The sequence below is a fragment of the Odocoileus virginianus genome, chromosome 5 (genome assembly GCF_023699985.2).
Source record: "Odocoileus virginianus isolate 20LAN1187 ecotype Illinois chromosome 5, Ovbor_1.2, whole genome shotgun sequence".
Taxonomy (NCBI): domain Eukaryota; kingdom Metazoa; phylum Chordata; class Mammalia; order Artiodactyla; family Cervidae; genus Odocoileus; species Odocoileus virginianus.
Genome location: NC_069678.1, coordinates 923,474 through 949,881, shown reverse-complemented (window position 1 = coordinate 949,881; position 26,408 = coordinate 923,474). Strand labels below are relative to the sequence as shown.

Genomic DNA, 26,408 nt, shown 5'->3' with positions numbered 1-26,408 from the left:
GGAGTAACACAGGAACCTCAGTCATTACCGAGTAATTTAAGGAACTGTACTTTTCCTGGGGAATATTAAAATAAGTATAATAAGCAAAAAAAATGCCTTTATTGTCACTTTTTAATAGCCAATACTCCAGGGGCCTCAGGGGAGCAGAAAGTAACTAGCTATCTTATATTTCCTTAGACTTGATCCAGTGACATTTAGGATATATGTGTATCTACACTTTAAACTTGGCATTGTCGTCTACTGTTTTACCTTTGGGAGGAACCAATTTGCTGAAGTTAGGACTGGCTCACATTGTTGTCCATTAGAAATGTGCTTTAAAAAGTGGGAGTGAAAGGGGTTGGAGGTCAGATTGAAACTGCCATTTTAAAAATAAATGTAGGATAAATAACAAGGTCAAGCAATATATAAGTAATAGGACTCATTTAGAAAGATTCCTAGGCCAATATCCAAAAGGACAGAGAAGAATAAAAAGGCAGTATCATAGATCTAATATTTAAGTATTAATGATGGGGGCATGATGTGACATATGTATTCAAGAAGTAATGGGAAGAAAAGGAAAAGACAAAATTCTTGTTACCTGAGGAAGTAGGACATGTACGTGTACGGACAGTTGACAGCACCAAATCCAGAAAGGAGAGCCATGAGAGTCACGCCAATCACACCTACCCGGCTGATGAGTTGTTCTATGGATAAGATCCCTAAAAATATGAAAGCACATTAATGCCAGGTGATACAGATAAACCGGCTTTCATCTCACAGCAAAAGGAAACATCACTGAAAACAGCAACCATTACTTTTAGCTAACTTACATGAGCTAAATTATTAATATGTGGATTTTTCTCTAATAAATATAAAAGTCTGTTGATTTTCTTCTTATCCCAAGTGCTTCCAGAATCATCTCTATTCTTGGGCAATGGTAAAATAACAATAACATTTGCTGACTATTTACTCAAGGTAACGTGAACTCTAACAAAGTAGTACTTTCAGGAAAGCAAATCTGCTGGAAAAGTATAAATAGGAGATAATACTTTCCACTATAGTTACCTTCAGTCTACATATTTTCCCCTAATGTCATCAGTTCTTTAGCTATGTCTTATTCATTTTTGCCACCAATAAGCACATAATGCATCTAATAAATGGGCTGAATTTATAGAATGAGTAAGTATGTGAGTTTTAGATACTCAATTTTATTCCAATTATCAATTGTTTCCTATTCTTTGAGAATGCTGAAAATCAGTGTGGTAGTTAAAATAAATCCTATTTTTTATGTATTTGGAATAAGTAAAAGAAAGCAACGCTAAGAGTAACTCAGAAAGTCGTGTCACAGGAAAAAACTAGTTCAAATTCGGTCTCACTTCCTATTTCTAGGATAGAGCCGACTTCAGCCATCCACTCCTGTGGCCTAACACCAGAGGGACCACTCAGGAATTCTATGGGCTCTGAAGCTGTACTTTCAATACTTAAGTCCTCCTGTGTCTGTGTTTCCACTACGCCATTTTAGAGCTCATTGTGACCGCTGGTCTCTAGTCTTTTGCATCCCCTGACCTTCTAATTCCTTCTTTGCTGAACCTGGACTTCAAGCTTGTTTAACTTCTCGTCGGGACCCTCAGCCCCTACTCTCCTCCTAAAGCATTGATCTGCAAACTCCTAACCTTAGATCAACCTGACACTCTGCTTTCCCAGTGCCCATGCCTGAGTTGCCCAAAACTACTAGAATGCATGCTGACACTGATGCCATTATAAGAGTATGGTCTCCAGTCTTAACAGAAATCATTCACTACTAAGGAATCCTTTTCTTGCCCTTGGTCAGTCATCTCTCCCTCTACCCCTTAGCAGATAATACTTTAACCCCTTTATTCCAATCTTTGTTCTTTTAAGCTAATGTGCTTATCATGTAAGAAAGAAGTTATTAGACATCAACTACCTTCAAACATTTACATCTGCTATCATCCTTCTAACTTGCCCCCTTCAGAACAAGACGGTGTCCACAGCTAAGGCTTCTCTTCCTGTGCTTTTGATCTTATGCCCCTTCCCCCTCTAAAATTTGTTTTACTGTCTGTCCTCTCTCTCTCTCTCTCTCCCTCTCTTTTATCTTCAATCTTTCCTTCTTTGCCGATTTTTTCCTTTCAGTTTCAAGTTTCTTTCCTAAGAAAAAGTCTGTCCTTGGCCTTGAGTGTACATCTAGTTACCAACCCACTCTATTGACCCCTTAAATGGAGGAGCTTCTCTCACGTCCATTTATTCTTCAACTGGCTGCAACTCAGCTTTCATCCCACTGTTCTACACTGAATGAAAGTGCTTTCACTAAAAATCATAATATAGGTAATATTCTAATAGGTAATATTCACCAAGCACCTGTTATATACTACGTACTGTTTTAAGTATTCTGCTGCTACTGCTGCTAAGTCGCTTCAGTCGTGTCCGACTCTGTGCGACCCCATAGAGGGCAGCCCACCAGGCTCTGCCATCCCTGGGATTCTCCAGGCAAGAACACTGGAGTGGGATGCCATTTCCATCTCCAATGCATGAAAGTGAAAAGTGAAATTCATTTAATTCTCATAACAACTCTGAGGTGGATATTACTGAAGATCTCACTTTACAGATGATGAAATAGAGGCACAGAGAAGTTAAGTAACTCAGTCAAGCTAACATAGCTAATAAGTGGCAGAGTCAGGATTTAAACCCAAACAGCCTAGCTCCAGAGCCTGGACTCTTAGTCATTATCATAATATGGTCAGGAATTTTCTTCTGATTGCAAAATTCAACATTTTCCAACCCTTGTTTTATTTGATCATTTATGACATTGAATTATTCCTATTTTACATTATTTTCCTTTCTTGGCTTTTATACGACCATTTCTGTTTTCCTTCTCTACTTGCTTTTTCTTGGTCTGTTTTTGCTCTCCATGGACCAGAACTCCCTCTTTCATCTCAGTCTATACATTTTCCTTGGGTGATCTTGTCTGTTTCCCCAGTGTCACCTAACAGCATTTAGCTGATGATATCTAATTTTTTAGATTCCTGGAATTATCTCCAAGAGGACAGATAAATCTATACTTTTAAGTTCCTGATTTGTGTATCTAATTACCTACTGAATATCACTTAGATGCACACAGGCAACACAAATTCTACATATCCTAAACTAAAATCATCTTCCTTCTTCTGTATTACTTTTCTTAGCAAATGACATTATCAACTATCTGGTCACCCAATAAAAAAAATCTATATCATTAGTTTCTATTCGCGGTCTCTTACTTGGTCTTGAATACACCTCAGGGCTTTACATGATGTCTCTTGTGACTTCCTGTTGAATATACCTTTTGTTTTGTCCTTTAAATCTCAGCTTGAATATCACTTTATCAGAAAGATTGATGCTAAGGGCTTGCAATAAATTTGATATCCTTATCTGCATTATTTTCTATGATAGCTTTTGTTCATGGTTGTATCTCTAGCAGTTAATATAAAGTAGGTGCTCAACAAATATTTGTAGAATTTTAAATGAATGAATAAATCCAAATTCTGTTGAAGGTACTCTTCACATATCTCTTGAATTTGTATCCTTTTTACAGGAAGGATTCATATCTTATTGATCTTTACTTACTGCCTGGCACATGAAAGGTGTTCAACAAATGTTTGTTGACTGTGGATACATAATTATCACCAAGTTACATTAGAAAAAAGAAAACCCCAAGGGATTAATACAGGTTATATAAAAAACTGGAAAAAAATGTCCCCTCTCTTTTATTCTCTTTAAGGTACTGTCCCTTTATTAAGTATCTTTTTCGGGCTTAAAGTACTTTTAATACTATCTACTTAATCTCAGTATTTCTATGAAGTAAAGGTTAACCATTATAACTCTTGTTTTCTAGCTCATAAATGGAAAGTCAGAAGGATTAAGTGATTTGCAGAAGACTATCTCACTGATGCTATTTGCTCACACAGATTCCTTCTAGCTTCATATGACTTCTTAGTTTCTCTTACTCTTTCCTACTATGGAATGTCTTCCAACCTTCCTAGGTGCAGGCACTGCACAAGGAATACTTTTACAGACATTTTTTCTTTTTTTAAAATTTAATTTTCTTTTTTTCAGACATTTTTTCATATAAGTAAAGATCGAACCTTATAGTTTTTTCCATGGTGTCCATAGCAACAAACCACACTGGTTGTTGGGACAGTCTGGTGAAAGCTCTAAAAGGCAGTGTAAGCCTGGCTGCTTCTTAGCTATTGCCTAAACTTTTCTTCCTCCTTATTTCTCTTACAGGGTCAAATTAATTAGATACTTGAACATTCAGAAATAAAACCAAAATGCTTATTTACTGGAGCACAAAGGAAAGACTAACACTGAAACTATTTGTTAGCTCTTCCTCTGGGTGTATTCTTCAGGATATCCCTACAGAATTCAAAAAAGGGATGGATGAAGTTACAATAGATGTGATAGTCTTTATCCCTCTCAGGCACTGTCTGGCTGCACTGGTCACGTGACTTGACTGCTCTCCAGAAGGCTGGAAAAAGGCATTAGTCACACCTTTGAACTACATGTGAGCTTGCACTATCACTGTTAGCAGCTCTGGGGTCCTCTTACCACTACTGTCCCTCATTTCTAGTATCACAGACAAATCTCTCTCTGGGCATTCATTTGAAACAGTTTATATGAGAAGCATATCATCAGGGCCTCTCTACTCCAACTTTTGTCATACAATGACATGGGCATGCTGATCACACTAGCAAATCTTAAATTCCTAACCAGAGTGTTACATTCTTGAACTTGGAGAACCAATTTTTTTCATTCACTAGTTCAATAAATATGTATTAAACACTTATTATGTGCTAGGTTCCATGACAGGCACTAAGGATAAAATGACCTGACCTCAGGGAGCTCACAGGTTAACGAGGAAGTTGGATAAGGAAACAAGTAATCACAGGTTTTAAAGGTGATATAAGTGTACTGAAGCAGGAGAAACTGACATCTCCTAATGACCGCCAGGAAAGTCTTCTTAGAGGAATTGACAAGAGTTGAATACTGAATAAATAAATAGATATTTTCCAGGCAGAACAGAGGTGAAGGACTATCCAGGCTGATAGAACATTCTAGAAACTTTAATTTGGCAGGACAGATAAAGAGAACAGTTGTCAGGACGTGGAAAGTATTTTACAACACGATAAGAATATGAAGGATTTCAGTATGCTGGTGTTTAACTTTTGGGGACTTATTTGATATTATGTGAAATTTCAAAATAGTTATTTTTGTTTAAAAAGTACACAGTTTATAACATTGCACATGCTTTTATTTATTTTTTTCTTTTCTTCCCAATTATTTTTATTAGTTGGAAGCTAATTACTTTACAATATTGTAGTGGTTTTTGCCATACATTGACATGAATCAGTCATGGATTTACATGTGTTCCCCATCCTGTACCACCCTCCCACCGCTCTCCCCATCCCATCCCTCTGGGTCATCCCAGTGCACCAGCCCCAAGCACTTGTCTCATGCATCAAACCTGGGCTGGCAATCTGCTTCACACTTGATAATATACATGTTTCAATGCTATTCTCTCAGATCATCCCACCCTCACCTTCTCCTAGAGAGTCCAAAAGTCTGTTCTATACATCTGTGTCTCTTTTGCTGTCTTGCATATAGGGTTATCGTTACCATCTTTCTAAACTCCATATATATGCGCTAGTATACTGTATTGGTGTTTATCTTTCTGGCTTACTTCACTCTGTATAATGAGCTCGTTTCATCCATCTCATTAGAACTGATTCAAATGTATTCTTTTTAATGGCTGAGTAATATTCCATGGTGTATATGTACCACAGCTTCCTTATCCATTCATCTGCTGATGGGCATCTAGGTTGCTTCCATGTCCTGGCTATTATAGACAGTGCTGCGATGAACATTGGGGTGCATGTGTCTCTTTAAGTTCTGGTTTCCTTGGTGTGTATGCCCAGGAGTGGGATTGCTGGGTCATATGGCAGTTCTATTTCCAGTTTTTTAACGAATCTCCACACTGTTCTCCATAGTGGCTGTACTAGTTTGCATTCCCACCAACAGTGTAAGAGGGTTCCCTTTTCTTTACACCCTCTCCAGCATTTATTGCTTGTAGACTTTTGGATAGCAGCCATCCTGACTGGCGTGTAATGGTACCTCATCGAGGTTTTGATTTGCATTTCTCTGATAATGAGTGATGTTGAGCATCTTTTCATGTGTTTGTTAGCCATCTGTATGTCTTCTTTGGAGAAATGTCTGTTTAGTTCTTTGGCCCATTTTTTGATTGGGTCATTTATTTTTCTGGAATTGAGCTGCAGGAGTTGCTTGTATATTTTTGAGATTAATCCTTTGTCTGTTGCTTCATTTGCTATTCTTTTCTCCCATTCTGAAGGCTGTCTTTTCACCTTGCTTATAGTTTCCTTTGTTGTGCAAAAGCTTTTAAGTTTCATTAGGTCCCATTTGTTTATTTTTGCTTTTATTTCCAATATTCTGGGAGGTGGGTCATAGAAGATCTAGCTGTGATTTATGTCAGAGAGTGTTTTGCCTATGTTCTCCTCTAGGAGCTTTATAGTTTCTGGTCTTACATTTAGATCTGAAACTAAGATTCTGAATGTCACCTGGGTTGCCTCATATCCACTTGCCCATTTGAGACCTCAAACACAGACGTGAATAATGTGGGAGTGATGACAACACTTGGAAACTGGAGCAGCTGGAGCCATTTCTAATGTCTGGTCCCCAGTCATAGGTCCTAAGTGGCAGGTGACAACTTCTATGGTTTTCTTTTTCCTCCAAATGTAGTACTATGTGGTTGGGTGTTTCTCTTTACTATGTAGCACTCAAGTTTGACACCCTACTTTGCCAGAATTTCTAAAAACTCCCAATACACTGTAATAAACCACTTCCTGTTTAAACTAGTTAGAGTAGAACCTGTTTTCTGCTATAAGAACCTTGACAGGTACGGCAGGACAGTAAAATGAAAAGATGTATATAAAAAAAAAAAAAAAGCTTCAGTATATGAAAGTCCCAGTATATCCATTACAGGTAGGTGCTCTAATATAACATTCTGGAGGAGTATTTATTTCTGAAGTAGTTCTAGAAGAACTTGCTTGTTGAGGGATTTTGCCCATTGATTAGCATAGAAAGCAGGGCTCTGTCCACGACCACTTGTTGTATTTAAAATGAACTTTTTTGTGTGGAGAGACACTAACTCCTAAAAAGCTTTTCATCGACTAATATATGTCATTGCTCTTTTCCAGAATACAAACACTCCCTAGAGACGATCTTTGTTATCACTTGAGCACTGACCATTTACCTCTGGGTCACAGACCACTTTGGGAATCTCATAAGAGCTTATGGATACCTCACTTCCAAATATACATATGCATTCCCATCATTCTGCATAAAAACCAGGAGGCTAAAGTTAAAGATACCTTTCTCAATCCATTATTCCCTTAAAGTTCATTCACTAACCTAAAGTCAAAACTCCTGCTCTAAAATGATATAAGTCTGTTCCCAAACCAGCATCTGATACCTCCTAGGATGAAAGAAAAATTCAGTTCAAAACCAAACATTTTTTTAGAGAAATAACTTGTTGTGTTTCCCATAAAAAGTAATTTATAAAAATTGATTTTTTGCAAAGTAGAAAATGATAACCCTTTTCCCCTCCCCACCACATACACTCACCATGTTTGGGGCTGAGAATGGGAAATGGATCTCCTAGTTTCCAGAAGAAATACATAAAGGTCAACCATAAGAGACAGGAAAAAAGCAGTCGCTGTTTATGTACTAAGAAAGAGGAGACAAGGTGAAATAAGTATATGTAAAAGAGTTTCCTGTACATAAGTTTATGGGATCATCCTAATTAATATTTGGCTGCCTTGCTGACTTGGTAAGTGAATGGTGGAACAACATAAATTTTAGAAATTGTTTTCTAAACCTCTTACCATTATAAGAGAAATCTAGTTGAGTTAGGGGAGACTTTTTTTTAAGAATGAAGAAGTCTTTTAAAATGACAGTTGAAGAGGGGGAAAAGGTCATTTTCATAAAGTACTAATAACAAGCCCCTACAGTACAAATCAAAAAGTAGAAATAGTACCCTGAATTGGAAAAATGAAAGGCAAGACGTTATAGTAGAAAGAGAAATAAAGCTGTGGCAGGACAAATAACCCATTATTCATTTAATATTTATTTTGGGCTAACCTTTTAAAGATGCTGTGTATGAGGTGCCCCCAAATAACATTAGCTACTGAAAGTAATACAGAAACGAAGCTCTCTGCAGCCTCAATCCCTAAGAACACTCATCTTAATCATGTGCTGATATGAGGGTAAAATACTCACGTAGTCGGATGTTGCTCACAATAAAATAGCCAATGTAAAAAGGCACCATGAAAACCAGGATCAACAAAATCACGCACAGGTTCATCTTCCAGTGAAAATAACGGGAACTGCAACAGACGTCAGAGAATGATCACTAGGAGGGGAAGAGGGCAGCTAGTTTCACTCTCTTTAGTCTTCCAAAGGAACTCTTGCTCTTTGAACTCAATACTGAATATTTTTCATCTCATTAGTCAACTAGGCTGTTACTATCTACTCATTTATAGAGATTAAAAAATATAAAGTTCTGAAAGGTATATATGGCCATTGTAACCTCTTAAGAATTTCATTTTTTAAATTGAGACTGTTAATGCTCTGGTTATATTCATAGGCAATATATAATAACATATATCAATATATATTATTACTGGTAGATGACTATTGTTTCACTTAACACTGGGAGTCATATTTCAGTATAAGAGTTAAAAGAAAATAAATGTTAATAAAATGCATTATAAAGACACATAAATAGTTCTTCTGTAATCTCAATACAACTAAACAACTGATCTGCATGATTGCTTTCACTACTGCTTATAAAATATTTTATTTATTGATTTTTAGGACTTTTTATAACAATTTACTGAGACATAATACACATATTTAAAGTGTACAATATAAGGGTTTTCAGTATATTCACATTGTGCAACCACTACTACAAGCAATTTTAGAACATTTTCATCAGTCCATGATGAAACCCAGTACCCATTAGCAATCACTCCCCTTTCCTTTCAACCTCCCCAGTCCTAGGAAGAAGAGCTTTCCATGTAGCTCAGTCAGTAATCTGCCTGCAATGCAGGAGACCTGGGTTCGATTCCTGGGTCAGGAAGATTCCCTGGAGAAGGAAATGGCAACCCACTCCAGTATTCTTGCCTGGAGAATCCCATGGACAGAGGAGCCTAGCAGGACTTCTGCCAGGGGGTTGCAAGAATCGGACACAACTTAGCAAGTAAACCACCACCACCACCAGTCCTAGGAAAGTGCCAATATACTCTGTCTCTATGGACTTGCACATTCTGGACATTTCATGTACATGGAATCATGTAATATATGATCTTTTCTGACTGACTTCTTTAACTTAGCATTAAGTTTTCAAGGTTCATCCATGTGCAGCATCTATCAATGTTTCACTCATTTTTATGGCTGAATAATATTCATACCATTGTAAGGATATACCACATTTTGTTTACCCATTCATTAGTTGGTGGACAATTGGGGTTTGTTCCACTTTTTAGCTTAACCATTTGCATATCTTATTTGGAGAAATGCCTACTCAGATCCTTTGTCCATTTTTTTTCCTTTGTTTAATTTTTGACTGTGTTATTTGTCTTCTTATCATTGAATTGTTAGAGTTCTTTACATATTTGAGATAGAAGTCTTATAACAGATTCATGGTTTACAAAACTCTTCTCCCATTTCTGGGATATCCGTAAACTTTCTTGATGGTGTCCTTTGTATTTATTGATTTTAAACTTACTTAAAACTAGGCCTGGTTTCAAAGAAGGTTAAGTAGTTAAATGGCTTATGAGTATATATTAAATACAAGATGATGAAAAAAACTATAAGGTAATACGAAAGGAAGGAAAAACAATGGCAAAATATAGGCAGAATATCAGGCTAGGCCTGATGGCTATTGTGAAAATTCACACCTTAGAGTTCTAGAAACTTGCTACCTATAGCAATAAAATTTAGCTTTACCTTTTCTAATGGTCAATGTAGAATAGAAAAATCAATCAGTTTGATATATCATAGTGTATGTAAGAAAAACAAATTATAAGGGAAGCATGCTGCTGCTGCTAAGTCACTTCAGTCATGTCCGACTATGTGCGACCCCATAGACAGCAGCCCACCAGGTTCCCCCATCCCTGGGATTCTCCAGGCAAGAACACTGGAGTGGGTTGCCATTTCCTTCTCCAATGCATGAAAGTGCAATGAAGTCACTCAGTCGTGTCTGACTCCTAAGCAATGCCATGGACTGCGGCCTACCAGGCTCCTCCGTCCATGGGATTTTCCAGGCAAGAATACTGGAGTGGGTTGCCCCTGCCTTCTCCGGAAGGGAAGCATAATTATTACTAATTATAACTGAATTATTACCATGATCATATTGAAATTTCTCCAAAAATTTCTTAAAGAAGAAAATATGAGGGCAGTTAACAATGTTCTTCACACCATCCTTTCAAGAGAAACATAAGTGAGTTTCAGAGGGCTATTTCTTACTGTTTACTCCTTAGTGCATATGGCAGGAATCATAAAACACAGAGCTACTTAGTAAAGGCTATCCTACAGAGAGCCAATACCATTTAGTTTAGATAAACTGACAGCTTTTGCTCATCTGGATTACCCACTTTTGAGCATTGAGAGAAACAACATGCACATCCTCCAGGCAATTGTACTCAGTATTTCAGCTAAGTTTCTGAAAGATACTGAGAGGCAGTGGGTTTGAAATGCCAAGTGTAATCCATATTGCCCATTAAAAGCAAACCATATATTTTAACTCTAATTTGAGCTGAGGGTAAAGTGACAGTCTCTTGAGAAAATTAAGGATACCAACAAGATTGCATATTTGAATAGGAGGCTATAGCACTTCTGCTTAGAGATGAGCCAAAAGAATACTCTTGTTCAGGTCGGAGATTTTCCTTTGAAAACTATTCTGAATAGTCAATGCACAGTTAATAATATATGATCACAATTCATAATTCTGTTACATTGTAGGACCAACTGTTAGTATGAAAAAACAGGTATAACTGAAGATATATCTTAGCCTACCCAATCCTCAAAAAGGACCTACAGAAGAACCAGATTTAGCAATGCTACTTACATAATCTTTAAAATAAGCTATTTGAGGAATATAAATCCAAGTAACTGAGTGACATATCTTACTATATCGGATTATTAACAATAAATGAGACAAAAGTTGGGGGACATCAGTTACCAAAAACAATAACTTTTGTTTTAGATCGAGTCAAAGTCCTTTCTAAACTACCTAGACATTACTCATGGCCAGTCAGTACCTGTTTTTATAAATGAAGTTTTACCGGAACACAGTCACACCCATTTGATTACATATTGCCTATGGCTGCTTTGGCTCTGCAACAGCAAGGCTGAGTAGTTACAATAGAAATAGTGTGGCCCACAGAGCCTAAAATATTTACTCTCTGGCTCTTTACAGGAATGGTTGCTGACCTCTGGTTAGATAGCAGTAAAACTTTCAGGTTGTGATAATAAAAATTTTTTTCTAACTTTATTGAGAAATAACTGACATAGACCACTAAATAAGCTTTAGGATTCCACAATGATGGTTTGATTTATATATTGTGAAATGATTAAAAAAGGTTTAGTTAACATCATTCTCTCATTTAGATACAGTAAAAAACAAAACAAAAAGAAAACTCTCGTGATGGGAACTTTTAGATTTACTTTTAACTTTCCCACATATCACACAGCAAATTAGCCACCTTCCTTCAATTTCCCCTCCTCCAAACTCCCACCTCTAGCAACCACTAATCTGATCTCTTTTTCTATGAGTTTGGTGTTCTTATTTTTGTGTTTGCTTTTAGGTTCCACATATAAGTGGAACCATATAGTATTTGTCTTCCTCTGTCTGACTTGTTTCACTTAGCATAATGCCTTCAAGGTCCATCCATGTTGTCACAAATGGAAGGATTTCTTTATTCTATACATTGTATATACATTTCATACTTTATCCATTCATCTCTCCATGGACACTGAGGTTGTTTCATGTCTTGGCTACTGTAAATAATGCTGCAATGAACATGAGGTGTTTCGAGTTAGTGCTTTCATTTTCTTTGGATATACTTTAAGAAGTGGAATTGCTGGGTCATATGGTAGTTCTATTTTTATTTTTTTGAGGAGCCTCCACAGTTTTCCATAGCAGCTGTATCAATTGACAATCCCAGCAACAGTGCACAAAGGTTCCCCTTTCTCAACACCAAAACCACTATTTGTTATTTTTTGTCTTTCTGATGATAGCCACTCTAACAGATAAGAGGTGTCATCTCTCTAATGACTAGTAATGTTGAGCATTTTTTCATGTATCTGTGGCCTGATAAATCTTTGGAAAATGTCTATTCAGGTCCTTTGCCCATTTTAAAATTGTTTTTTTGGGGGTTTTTTTGCTATTGAGTTACGAGTTCTTTATATGCTTTGGATATTAACTCCATATCAGACACATGATTTGCAAATGTTTTTTCCCTTCTATAGGTTCTTTTCACTTTGTTGATGGTTCATTTTGTTGTGCAGAAGCTTTTTAGTTTGATATAATCCCACCTGTTTGTTTTTGATGTTGCTGTTTGTGCTTTAGGTGTGATTTCCAAAAAATTCATTTTCAAGGAGTTTTTCTGCTATATTTTCTTCTAAGAGCTTCATGGTTTCAAGTTTTACATTTAAGTCTTTAATCCATTTCAAGATCTCTTCAAGAAAATTAGCGATATCAGGGGAACATTTCATGCAAAGATGGGCTCAATAAAGGACAGAAATGGTATGGACCTAACAGAACCAGAAAATATTAAGAAGAGGTGGCAAGAATACACAGATCTATACAAGAAAGATCTTCACGACCCAGATAATCACGATGGTATGATCAGTCACCTAGAGCCAGATATCCTGGAATGTGAAGTCAAGTGGGCCTTAGTAATCACCACTACAAATAAAGCTAGTGGATGTGATGGAATTCTAGTTGAGCTATCCCAAATCCTAAAAGATGAGGCTGTGAAAGTGCTGCACTCAATATGACAGCAAATCTGGAAAACTCAGCAGTGGCCACAGGACTGGAAAAGGTCAGTTTTCATTTCAATCCCACAGAAAGGCAATGCCAAAGAATGCTCAAACTACCGCACAATTGCCCTCATCTCATACTCTAGTAAAGTAATGCTCAAAATTCTCCAAGCCGGGCTTCAACAGTATGTGAACTGTGAACTTCCAGATGTTCAAGCTGGATTTAGAAAAGGCACAGGAACCAAACTGCCAAAATCCGTTGGATTATCAAAAAAGCAAGAAAGTTCCAGAAAAACATCTATTTCTGCTTTACTGACTATGCCAAAACCTTTGACTACTGTGGAAAATTCTTAAAGAGATGGGAATACCAGACCACCTGACCTGCCTCTTGATAAGTCTGTATGCAGGTCAGGAAGCAACAGTTAGAACTGGACGTGGAACAACAGACTGATTCAAAACAGGGAAAGGAGTACATCAAGGCTGTATATTGTCACCCTGCTTATTTAACTTATAAGCAAAGTACATCATGAGAAACGCTGGGCTGGATGAAGCACAAGCTGGAATCAAGACTGCCAGGAGAAATATCAATAACCTCAGATATGCAGATGACACCACCCTTATGGCAGAAAGTGAAGAACTAAAGAGTCAAAGAGGAGGGTGAAAAGTTGACTTAAAGCTCAACATTCAGAAAACTAAGATCATGGCATCTGATCCCATCACTTCATGGCAAATAGATGGGGAAAGAGTGGCAACAGTGAGAGACTTTATTTTTTTGGTCTCCAAAATCACTGCAGATGGTGACTGCAGCCATGAAATTAAAAGACGCTTACTCCTTGGAATAACGACCAACCTAGATGGCATATTAAAAAGCAGAGACATTACTTTGCCAACAAAGGTCCATCTAGTCAAGGCTATGGTTTTTCTAGTAGTCATGTATGGATGTGAGAGTTGGACTATAAAGAAAGCTGAGTATCGAAGAACTGATGCTTTTGAACTGTGGTGTTGGAGAAGACTCTTGAAAGTCCTCTGGACTGCAAGGAGATCCAACCAGTCCATCCTAAAGGAAATCAGTTCTGAATATTCATTGGAAGGACTGATGTTGAAGCTGGAACTCCAATACTTTGGCCACCTGATTCGAAGAACTAATTCATCAGAAAAGACCCTGATACTGTTAAAGATTGAAGGCGGGAGAAGGGGATGACAGAGTATGAGATGGTTGGATGGCATCACCAACTGGATGGACATGAGTTTGAGTAAACTCCAGGAGTTGGTGATGGACAGGGAGGCCTGGTGTGCTGCAGTCCATGGGGCTGTAGAGTCGGACATGACTGAGTGGACTAAATTGAACTGAATCCATTTCCAGTTAATTTTTTTGAGTAATATAAGATGGGGGTCAAGTTTCACTCTACTACATGTGAGTATTTAATTTTCCATCCATCTTTTATTGAAGATCTTTTCTTCAATACTGAAAAGATATTGAAGTCTTTTGTCCATTGAGTATTCTTGGCTCCCTTGTCAAACAGTTGACTGTATATACTTTGGTTTATTTCTGGACCCTTACATAAAATTTAATAATTAGCATGTAAAATAACACTTGCCTAGTCTCGACAGTCATAGGATCTATATTTAGCTCAGCCAAGAAAGGTTTGGATTATTAAGTAAAGTCGCTCAGTCGTGTTCGACACTTTGCGACCCCACAGACTGTAGCCTACCAGGCTCTTCCCATGGGATTTTCCAGGCAAGGGTACTAGAGTGGGTTGCCATTTCCTTCTCCAGAGGATCTTCCCCACCCAGGAGTCGAACCCGGGTCTCCCACATTTTAGGCAGACGCTTTACCGTCTGAGCCACCAGGGAAGTCTAAAGTACAAGTTTAAGAACCACAAAGTCAGAACATATTCCTGTTTTGCCATACAAGTTCTTAATTTATCCATCAAGAGACTATAATCATCAACTCTGATTCTCAAAATAGGAATTTGAGAATATAATCTCTTTATAAGTCTCAAGAGTCAGGGGTCTATATATAATGAGTTACACAGCTTAGCTCAGCATTGATTCCTGACTACAGAGCTGATGCCACTTTATTCTTAAGACTTTTCCATGTAGTGATTAAAAAAAAGTACAACAAAACTCTACACAGAATAGCTGATGTACTCTAAATACGAATACTGGCCCCTAAAAAAAGGAAGCTCGCAGTTTAACAAGCAAGAAATATTTTGGATAGATTGTTCAATAAACTAACAGGTCTATTTTTTGGAGGAGGACAGGAGTTACTTTTTAAAAATGCTTTAAAGAACACTCTTAAGTTCAATCAGACTTGAACATGCCTATGAAATAAACAAAATTAACTAGATTGGTAAGAACTGGAGTTCAATCTTCATCGAAGCCCTTAACTAGCTCTGAGGAATTTGGATCTTTTCAGGTAGAGATTTCTCTGTCAGCAGGACAATGTGAAGGGCTCTTCTTGGGATTCAATCAGAGAGCAGCTTGAGAAAAATAAAGCTTCTTGTAGTAAACGCTGGGACCTAGGTTCTCACAACCCAGTCTCAATTAGTACTTCAGAACTAATGTTCAGACTTGTTTTCCTGCTATTTCACAATCTTTGTCAAGCCAGTTACTAGGTGCCTGGAAACCATATTTGCTATGATTATTACAGTTACTGAGACTAAACTCACTACACAGTGGATTTTTTTCAGCTACAGGATCCTAGTAAATCTTCCACCATAAAGAAAGTAACATAGGTCTCTTTAAGAGGAGACCTAATTAGTACTCTTACTCACCTGCTATTCAATACTCCTAAGATTTCAAAGATGATGAGCTCAAACATGGTGCAAGAAAATGCGAAAGTCACAGAGAAGATCACCTGTACCACATACTGACGCACCTGTTAAAAGTCAAATAGAGACTAAAAGTCATTTCCTTGTGTGAAATATTGAGTTGATGCTTACAAGTTTCTGATTACAAGTCAGAAAACTTATTGTGAAGAAATTCTCAAGTTATTAGAAACAGGACCATGACAGTAATCTATCTAGAGCTAAAAGAATAGATGAAAATAGGTTGTACTTCTAATTCATAGGTCACTATTACCATCATCCTCTTGTGGATGAAAAATTTAAAGCACAAGAAGATGAAGTGACAAGGTCAGAAGCAGCACTTAGAATTCCTGATGTACACTGACAAAAAATGACAGATTTAGATATACAGGTTAGTTCTAAAAGGGTTTCAACATTCTGCACAGACCTTAAAACAGTTTTAGAACCTCTCCTAGGAGGCAGTAGTGAGCAGAACAGAATCTCTAGAATTCTGGGCTCTTTTAGACAACTCAAACTCCCTGGGGAAGTTTAATGGAGAACATACTAGAAATGACCCCAAATAGTCCATGACCGTTGAGCTTATTACTAAATGAGGAAGATTAATCAGGAAATGTCCAGTGTAGGCTGTCATCTTTCTGAATTCAAACCCTAAGATATTAATCAGACCAGCCTTAGAATTAACTTAGGATGTCAGACTGATAATTAACACTGAATGCCAGATACCAAAATGAATGAGTACATCTATGAGACATTACAAGTTAAATTCTCTCCCAAAGAACTATTTGCTATTGGTGCGTATACTAATATGACTAAACCATGATATTTCTTGATCCTGGCTTCTGGGCTATATTCGACTAGCATTAAAAAAAAAAAATCAACTAAGCTTAATTATATTCTCCAATTTAAGAATTATATAGTATAGTAGCAAAAGCTTCCCATCTTGGGAGTGAATATGATTATCTTTTTTAAATTTGTTTTTGACCATCACAGGTCATGAAAGTTCAAGCATAATGAAGTATAGCTGATTTAAAATGTTTCAGGTGTACAGCAAAGTGATTCATATATATATATATACACACACATATTTCAGATTTTTTCCATTATAGGTTTTTACAAGATACTGAATACAATTCCTTGTGCTATACAGTAGATCCTTGTTACTTATCTATTTTATACGTAGTAGTGTATATCTGTAAACCCAAAGTCCCAATTTATCCCCTTCCCCCCTTCCTCCACTTTCCCCATTGTAACCGTGAGTTTGTTTTCTATGTCTGTGAGTGGACTTCTATGTTGTAAGTAAGTTCACTTGTATCATTTTTTTTAGATTTCACATATAAGTGATATGATAATTGTCTTTCTCAAACATGATTTTTTCTTTAATGGAGGTATTTTTCTTTTCCCATTTAAAACAATAAATTTGTATAATATTAGCATAATCAAAATGATCTCTTCTTACCTCGTAGTCCTTAAACAGCTGTCGCATGAAAAAAAGCCACCCAAATCCAAAGAAAAGTATCTGGAGGAGAAAAGATAGAAGATCAACATGTCAATACATAATCTTTTGAGAAATGCCTTTTACAGACTATTTTATGATAAAAGGTTGCCTAACTAGCTTATTTTAGAGATTAATGGTGACATCCACTCATATAATACCTACTTATTAAAGTCCTCAACAGTGGACCAGATGTTGAAATGCTCTTCAATTTTTGAAATTATCCTTGTTTTAGAACATGTTTTAAGTTGGGCACAAATTAAGATAGTAGCCACATGACAGTTCTGTTCATTGTTCTAAAGCTCATTTATTTTTCACTGGTAAATACCTTCTCCACATACACATACTCTGACACGACTCCTCTTCTTGTATTGGCTAGGAATGTCATCAAAGAATAAAATTCTTTTTAAAAATTATAGTTGCTTTAAAAGGTTGTGTTAGTTTCTGGTGTATTCAGTTATACATACACATATACATATACACACACACACATACATACATACATATTGTTTTTCATATTCCTTTCCATTATGGTTTGTTACAGGATATTGGATATGGTTTCCAATAGTGTGCTATACAGTAGGAACTTGTTGCTTATTTTATATATAACAATTTGCATCTGCTGAAAACTCTGAAATTTATCCCTCCCCCACCCCTTTTCCCCATTGGTAGCCATAAGTGTGTTGTCTATGTCTGTGAGTCTGTTTCTATTTCATAAGTAAATTTGTGTCATATTTTAGATTCCAAATATAAGTGATATCATATGATATTTGTCTTTCTCTCTGATTTACTTAGTTTGATAATCTCTAGGTCCATCCATGTTGCTGCGAGTGGCATTATTTCAGAATAAAATTCTTTTATGCCTTCCAACTCACTTCAGCGGCAAGTGTGAACTCTCGAGTATGGTTTAGCAGATTCTTCCTCCTCTTACTGTGTCCCTCGTATCTACCAAATTCATGTTTTCAGCCATATGGAACTGCCTGTACTTCTTTAGATATAACATTCTTTCATACCAAGACCTTTGCAGATGTTATCCTTTGACAGGAGCTTCTCTCCAGTTCCCTCGTTACTTATCCTGCAAATCTTAACTATTATTACCTCTAGAATGCCTTCGCTGGCCTCTGAAATACAGATAACTTGCTCTTTTTACATAATCCTATTATCCTACCTTGTATTTCCCTTACCAAGGCACTTGCCACATAGTTTTTTAATGTCTAATTTAAATATATTCTTTTTAAAAACACTTTAAGTTCTGTGAGGATAAGGGTCACGTTTGTCTTGTCAATCTGTATTTTAGCACCCAGCACAATGCCCAGCACATAGCAGGCTCCCCATAAATGTTTGCTGAATGGATAAATGGTGCACAGTGAAAGATGGCTTGTTCTTCAGGAACATTCAATCTCAATACTTTGGTAACAACTTCTATGTACTGTGCTAATTGATGAGGACACAAAGATGAGTAAGATTGTTACTACTCTCAAGGAGGTATAGCATAGTGGTGAAGACACTAAATAATTATAGTGTAATATGGGACATGCAATGATAGAGACACGCACATGATATTGTTAAAGAATATGAAAGAGGGAGACTAAACAAATCTGGTATGGGGTTAGGACAGATTTTTCCGGGGAAGCTAATACCTTGGCTGAAGGAGGTTTTAATTTAGAGTTAAAACCTGGTATCATGTGCAAATTTGAGGATTATATGCATTTTTCTAGAGAGAGACTTCAAGGTATTCCCATACACTCGAAGGTTCCCACTGTCCCTAAAATATTTTAAAACAAACAAAAGAACCAAACACTCTCTTAAAGTGTTGAAAAAGAATTAGGCAGGTAAAAGACAGGCAGTGGGAGTGGACAGGTCTTCTTTTTCAGACAGCACAGAGCATGAGTAAAGGCACAGAGGTGGGAAATAGCATGGTATACTGGTAACTGCACATGGTTTGGTGCTGCTGGGAGACAAAATTCAAAGGAAAAAGTGGTTAAAAATGAGGCAAAGAGGGGATGAATAGAGGACCAATGACGGAAAGCCCCAAAGGTCACTGTAAAGAGCTTGAATCACAGTCTGTAGGTGATGAGTTATTTAAGGATGGAAAAGACAGGGCCAGGTTTACTTTACAGAGAAACTATGGAGGCAACAACACTGTAGAGAAAGAAACATAACAGGAGGTCGCTGCAGCAGTTCAGATGAGAGATAATAAAGGCCTGAATTAAAACAGTAAAATTGGTTTTTCCAGTGGTCATGTATGGATGTGAGAGTTGGACTATAAAAAAAGCTGAGCGCAGAAGAATTGATGCTTTTGAACTGTGGTGTTGGAGAAGACTCTTCAAAGTCCCTTGGACTGCAAGGAGATCCAACCAGTCCATCCTAAAGGAAATCAGTCCTGAGTGTTCATTGGAAGGACTGATGTTGACGCTGAAACTCCAATATTTTGGCCACCTGATGTGAAAAGTTGACTCATTTGAAAAGACCCTGATGTTAGGAAAGATTGAAGGCAGGAGGAGAAGGGGACGACAGAGGATGAGATGGTTGGATGGCATCACTGACTCAATGGACATGAGTTTGGGTAAACTCTGGGAGTTGGTGATGGACAGGGAGGCCTGGTGTGCTGTGGTTCATGGGGTTGCAGAGTCGGACACAACTGAGCAACTGAACTGAACTGAACTAAAACATCAGTGGTTGGAGAGGAGGGAATGGATTTGAGTACTTCGAAGGTAAAATCAGCAGGGAGGAATTAAGGATGACTAGTTTGGAATATTGGAGAAGGCAATGGCAACCCACTCCAGTATTCTTGCCTGGAAAATCCCATGGACAGAGGAGCCTGGTAGGCGGCAGTCCATGGGGTCGCGAAGAGTCAGACACGACTGAGCGACTTCACTTTCACTTGTCACTTTCATGCATTGGAGAAGGAAATGGCAACCCACTCCAGTGTTCCTGCCTGGAGAATCCCAGGGACGGAGGAGTCTGGTGGGCTGCCGTCTAAGGAGTCGCACAGAGTCGGACACAACTGAAGCGACTTAGCAGCAGCAGCAGTTTGGAATATAGGATGAAGAAGGAGGCCATCCACTTTATATAAAGACGACTGGAGGAAAAAAATTTGGGGAGTGTGGATGAGAGACAAGAAGATGATAGGTTCATTTTTAGATATGCTAAGTGCTTGAGGGCCATCCAGGTTGACATAAAAGATTATGAAGGGAGGGCTGAGATCCACCTGAGAGTTGAAACCATCAAAGAATATGAGATCATTCATGAATAGTATATAGAGTGAAGAGAGCAATATGCCAAGAAGAAAATAGTAGAGAGTTGGAATGGGAAGAAGAGACCGGGAAGGAGATAGAGAAGGAATGGTCAGAGAAATAACAGGTGCCAAAACAGTGTGGTATCCTGAAACTAAAGGGAATAGAGTTTAAAGACATGTTAAAAAAGCAGATGGACAACAGAACCAGGATTGAAAAATGTTCAAAGGATTTGGCAACTGAGAAGTCAATGCTGACCTTAAGGAAAAGTTTGAGTAGTGAGGTGGAGGCAGGAACTAGACTTCACCGGGTTGGGGGTGCATGGGGGGTAACGCAGTAGAGACAATAAACACAGATTACTCAAGGGACAGCCAAGAATGAGAAAGACAGAAAACATCAGACCGTAGCCTAAAGGAGAATGTGGGTAAAGAGAAAAATTCATAGGCCAAGGGGAAGAAAGCGGTAAAGAGATAAACTAATATGAGAAGAAACTGGATGTGAGTTACTATTAGCAACAGCTATCTTTTACTGACCATTTAGTATATTCCAGGAACACTAAGTGCTTAGCCTTGCAATCACATTAAATAATAAAAACTTGACAAGGTAGGTTTGATTGTCCTCATTACAGAGATAGGAGAAGGCAATGGCACCCCACTCCAGTACTTTTGCCTGGAAAATTCCATGGACAGAGGAGCCTGATAGGTTGCAGTCCATGGAGTCGCTAAGAGTCAGACACGCCTGAGCGACTTCACTTTCACTTTTCACTTTCATGCAGTGGAGAAGGAAATGGCAACCTACTCTAGTGTTCTTGCTTGGAGAATCCCAGGGACGGGGAAGCCTGGTGGGCTGCCGTCTATGGGGTCGCACAGAGTCGGACACAACTGAAGCGACTTAGCAGCAGCATTACAGAAAGAGCCGAGGTTTAACAGAAGTTAACTCATTTATAGTGGGTGTCAGAATCAAGATCAAGCTGAAGTCTGTGTGGCTGACTCCAAAGCTTCTGCTTATAATCACTTCACAATAAGCTGCTCCACAATCAAAGGCACATGTGGAAAACATGGCTTTAAACAGGAGTAAGGGGCACCTTATCTTCTGACATGGGAGGAAAGGAGTTGAGAATGGTTATGGACACAGACAACTGCTTAGATTAAGATGTAGAAAGAGCTCACACCTTTTGGCCTCACTTTTGTTGATCAAGTAGGAGGCGAGGTCATCTGCTAAGGGCAGGAGAGGTGAAATTGAAAAAAGGGGCTTTGAAAAGAGTGATTAAAAACTCAGAGAACTTATGAAGAGAAGGGAACAAGGAGTTGATTAAAGTCAAGGAAAAAAAAAAAAAGTCAATGACCTGAGGATGTCCATAAACTCAAGGCATCAGCAATCTGCACATATGTGATTTTCTACGAAAGCCTTCAGGCTCCTGAGTTCAGTTCAGCTGCTTAGTCGTGTTCGACTCTTTGAGACCCATGGACTGCAGCACACCAGGCTTCCCTGTCCATCACCAACTCCCAGAGCTTACTCAAACTCATGTCCATCGAGTTGGTGATGTCATCAAACCATCTCATCCTCTGTCGTCCCCTTCTCCTCCTGCCTTCAATCTTTCCCAGCATCAGGGTCTTTTCCAATGAGTCAGCTCTTTGCATCAGGTGGCCAAAACAAAGTATTGGCTCCTGAGTTAGCAGTAGACAAAACTACAGCAGTGATCCAATTGTCAACTTTACATGTAGGCAAAGAAACAAGTGAATATGAAGGAGCTTGGATCCATGATTTCAGACTGAGTAGAAAAGGAAGAGAGTGAATAGTTTAGGACAAACACCCCTAGACTACTTATGAGATCCCTTGGCTATTTTAAATCATCACCAGTGGAGACATTTAAATTCATAGTTTAGAGTGAGTGAGTGAGTGAGTGAAGTCACTCAGTCATGTCCGACTCTTTGCGACCCCATGGGCTAATGTAGCCCACCAGACTCCTCCGTCCATGGGATTCTCCAGGCAAGAATACTGGAGTGGGTTGCCATTTCCTTCTCCAGGGGATCTTCCCAACCCAGGGATCGAACCCAAGTCTCCCTCATTGCAGGCAGACACTTTAACCTCTGAGCCACCAGGGAAGCCCATATTTAAATGATTTCTGAAGTCATGACTGCAGTTGAAGTTAGGCATTTAAAGAGTAGTGTATATGGTGAGATGGATAATAAAAAATAAAATATTTCACCAAGATCACTCTGAAATGGGACTTTAGACAAGGAAAAGAAAACAAATGAAATCGATGTCTATATGAGGTGGTGGGAAATGGGAGAAAAAGAGAAAAGAGATATGCACCTTTGTATTTCATTGTGGGTTTGACAAAAAAAAGTTTAAAAAGACTTCTACACAACTAATATAAAAAAATACCAGAAAAATTCAAGAAGTCCAAGATTAATACAAATTCTGGCAAGATTATACAGGATCTAAAAAGCACACAAAAGGAAAAACAATTTTAAACATTTTGCAAATAAAATAAGAATGTGCACTGCATTTATTAAAAAAAGAGAATATTTTTGAAATTGTGCAGTCTTGACTTTGAGACTTAAGAGTGTACTTTGGAACTGATAAGTCTTATAACTGTAGAGAAGGCTGAAAACAGATTAAATAACAGTTGCTTTCACAAAAGATAACTCCTAAATTGAAAATTAGCTACAGATTAAAAAAAAAAAAAAGGCCATTAGGAGGATAGTTTAAAGAACTGACTAGAAAAAGATTCCTTTCTTGGATCATTTATTTATACTTTTATTTAACAAACATTTATTGGTGTCTAATATGTACCAAGTATTAAGGGTAGAAGGGTGAACAAGATAGCATGGACACTGCTCTCAAGATTTGTAATCTATGGAGGAGATAGACAAGGAATTATGAAACAGTGCGATAGTGCTACTACAAGGGAAGTGGGCAAAGGGTACTAGGAAAACATGTCAAGGGATATCTAGTCCAGTCTGGAAGAGGTTTTTGGATATCCATGCTGAGAAACAAAGGCTGAGTAGGAGTCAGTCGGGAGAAAGGAGTTTGGGAAAAGGTCCAGAAAGAGAACAGCCTGGCGGAAACCTGGAGGCATGATAGCATGGCCAGGTTAAGGGACTAAAAGAAGTTCAGTAAGGCTAGTGTATAAACTTAAGTGAGAAACGGTGAAGGCCAAGGCTGAAGAGGTTAAGAGCTGAGTCTCATCATAAGAGACCACATAAGCCAATTAAGGATGCGAACTTCATCCTGTGGAATGATGAACAATCTCTATACCAAGATGTTGCCTGGGGTGAACCAGCTTCAATATATGACCTCTGATTTCAGATTTCCTTTCAAATAAATCATTCAGTTCATATAAAACATGAAAAATGAGGGGGAGATGTTTCTAAGGCAATTACACCTCTCCAGAAAGGTGCTTTTTATTAAATATTTATTAGGCTTCTACTATAGGGCTTCTCAGGTGGCTCAGTGGTAAAGAATCTACCTGCAGTGCAGGAGACATGGGTTCCATCCCTGGATTGGGAAGATCCCCTGGAGAAGAAAATGATAACCCACTCCAGTATTCTTGACTGGGAAATCCCACGGACAAAAGAGCCTGGTGGGCTACAGTCCATGGGGTTGCAAAGAGTCAGACACAATTTAGCAACTCAACAACAACAAAAAGGCCTCTACTATGTGCCAGAAACTGATCTAGATACTGGGAAATACAGCAGAAACAAGACAGAGAGTATCCTGGAACTCATGGAGTTCAACTCTAACAAACACAAACAGTAGTGACAGATATGAGAAGAAACTAAAACAAGGACATGAGACAGAAGGTGGCTGGAATGGATGTTAACCTTGACTAGGAGCAGGGAATCAGGTAAAGCCTCCCTGAAGTGTCATTTTTACTGATATCTAAATGATGATGAAGTAGCCACATAAATATTTGGACAGAGAACATACCACACAAAGGATTCTTTTGGGTCTTAGTTCCTCGTTTGTAAACAGCAGCTTTGAGAATTAAATTTAATACTGCATGTTAATGCATGCGTGAAGTTAAAATATTATATGGCACATAAGATCAGAAAGCCACTTTCTTGGCTTATCATATCCATGCTATAAATCTTAAAGGTTACAATACAATACCAATTTCCTCAATGACATTCTTATTTTTATTCTAAATGAAAAAAATGCTACTTAAATATTGTCATTTTTCCTGGGTCGATACTGGGGCTAAAAATAACCCTGAGTTGTCATAAAAGGCAAACAGGAAGCCTTAGAAAAGTTAGAAAAGCAAGAGAATTACATGTCTAGATTTTTGTACATTGATACATTTGAATATTATGTACCCAATAAAAGCAATAGTTATGAAAACTTATAAAAGGTGGTAAATTTAAAAATAAAAAAATTATTGTTATCGGGATGTTACTTGTTTCATACTCTGTAAAGTATTTCAATAAAACTTTTTCAAGAAACAGGGACAATGCTCCACTTCAAAGGCAGAAGCATTAGGATAAAGTAATACAAACAGAAAAAACAAACAAAACCCAGAAAACCTAAGATTTAGTTTACTTTAAACTCCTAGAAGGAACCGTTTCTGTCATGTGCCACTTGTAAAAAAGAGCAATTAAAGAAAAATACCTTGTTAGTGGAGAAATGAGGTAGGGGGGAGATCAGTAATTAGGTAGTCTGAGCTTCTACAAATTTTAACAGTTGGCCAATAAATACTTATTGTGCGTTTGCACCTGGAGGGAGGATAGAGCTATTAAAAAGACAGGCTCTCAAAAAAAAAAGTTCATAAATAAATGAATACATAAATGATATCAGTGCTATGATAAATACTGTGGAGAAAATAAGAGTAACTAAAAAAATTTACATAGTAAAAACAAAAAGCTCACTAGACGAAGTTTCTATACGGCAGGGACAAGTCAGTGTCTTACTTAGGTGTGTATCCTCAACTTTATATAATGCTCCATAAACGTGTTTGTTGACTGTACGAATGAATAAAGATGGCTAATCTGGAAGGAAAGAGGTTCAGAGAAAGATCCGAAAACGTGGCCGCAAACAGAGGACACACATTGTAGGTACTACTGTACAAACGAAAACTGATACTTAGAAGATCTCTGAAGTGACGGCGGCAAATCCCTCCATATCCGGCTTCAGAATTTGACAACTAACCAACAAAGCCCTCACGTGTCCCCAGGAGCCAGCCGGATTGGCGAGTGGCGCACTCCGCACCCGGAACTACACTCTTCCCTAACCCATGGATCAGCCGCGTAGCCCAGAGCTTCGGGGCGCTCTGGGGACAGCTCCCTTCTCGCGGCACCGTCTCTGAGCCCTAAGGCCACCTGACCTCTCCCCAAAGTGGGAAGGAAACCGGGGGGTGGGGTAGCATGGAGTGAGGAGGAATGGAGTATGAGTGGGAGCGCGGACGGCCGCGGGACTCCTCCTGACAGCGAGGGAGCAGGGAGCCGGACGCAGCAAATCCCACCCCCTCTCGGAGCTCTGAGCATGGGAGAGGCAGGCGAGAAGGGCGAGACTCCGAGCCAGCCCGCATCACCAGGCCTGGAGAAGACGACTCGGGAGAGAAGTTGAGGAGTCCTGAGGCGGGACGCGGTGGCTCACCTGGGAAGTAATCATGATGCTGGAGTCGATTAGGAAACTCATGGCGAAGAGTAAGGAGGGCTCGTGCCTCCACTTTCCCCAAAGCCACAGCACGCTAGGTCCCGGGCCCCCTCACACAGGCGGCAGTCGCCCGGGGGCCTGGACTCGCCAGCCCGACGCCATCAAGCTGCGCCCCAGCCA

The 26,408-nt window shown here is 38.5% G+C and overlaps 1 protein-coding gene across 5 annotated transcripts in view; it reads right to left on the bottom strand.

Moving 5' to 3' along the window:
- GPR89A (G protein-coupled receptor 89A) overlaps nt 1-26,408 on the bottom strand; it is a 47,013-nt gene extending 20,605 nt beyond the window's left edge. For 2 of the 5 annotated variants that reach the window (XM_070467209.1, XM_070467210.1), the window contains exons 1-6: nt 26,229-26,407; nt 17,359-17,418; nt 15,870-15,973; nt 8,326-8,432; nt 7,672-7,773; nt 578-698 (exon numbers count right to left, since the gene is read on the bottom strand). In XM_070467209.1, the coding sequence (XP_070323310.1) occupies nt 578-698; nt 7,672-7,773; nt 8,326-8,432; nt 15,870-15,973; nt 17,359-17,418; nt 26,229-26,270 (536 nt within the window). In that variant the 5' untranslated portion in view covers nt 26,271-26,407. Of the gene's footprint in view, nt 1-577; nt 699-7,671; nt 7,774-8,325; nt 8,433-11,369; nt 11,446-15,869; nt 15,974-17,358; nt 17,419-26,228 lie in introns of those variants that run through there. The other 3 variants (XM_070467211.1, XM_020904146.2, XM_070467212.1) reach the window with 3 other exon arrangements.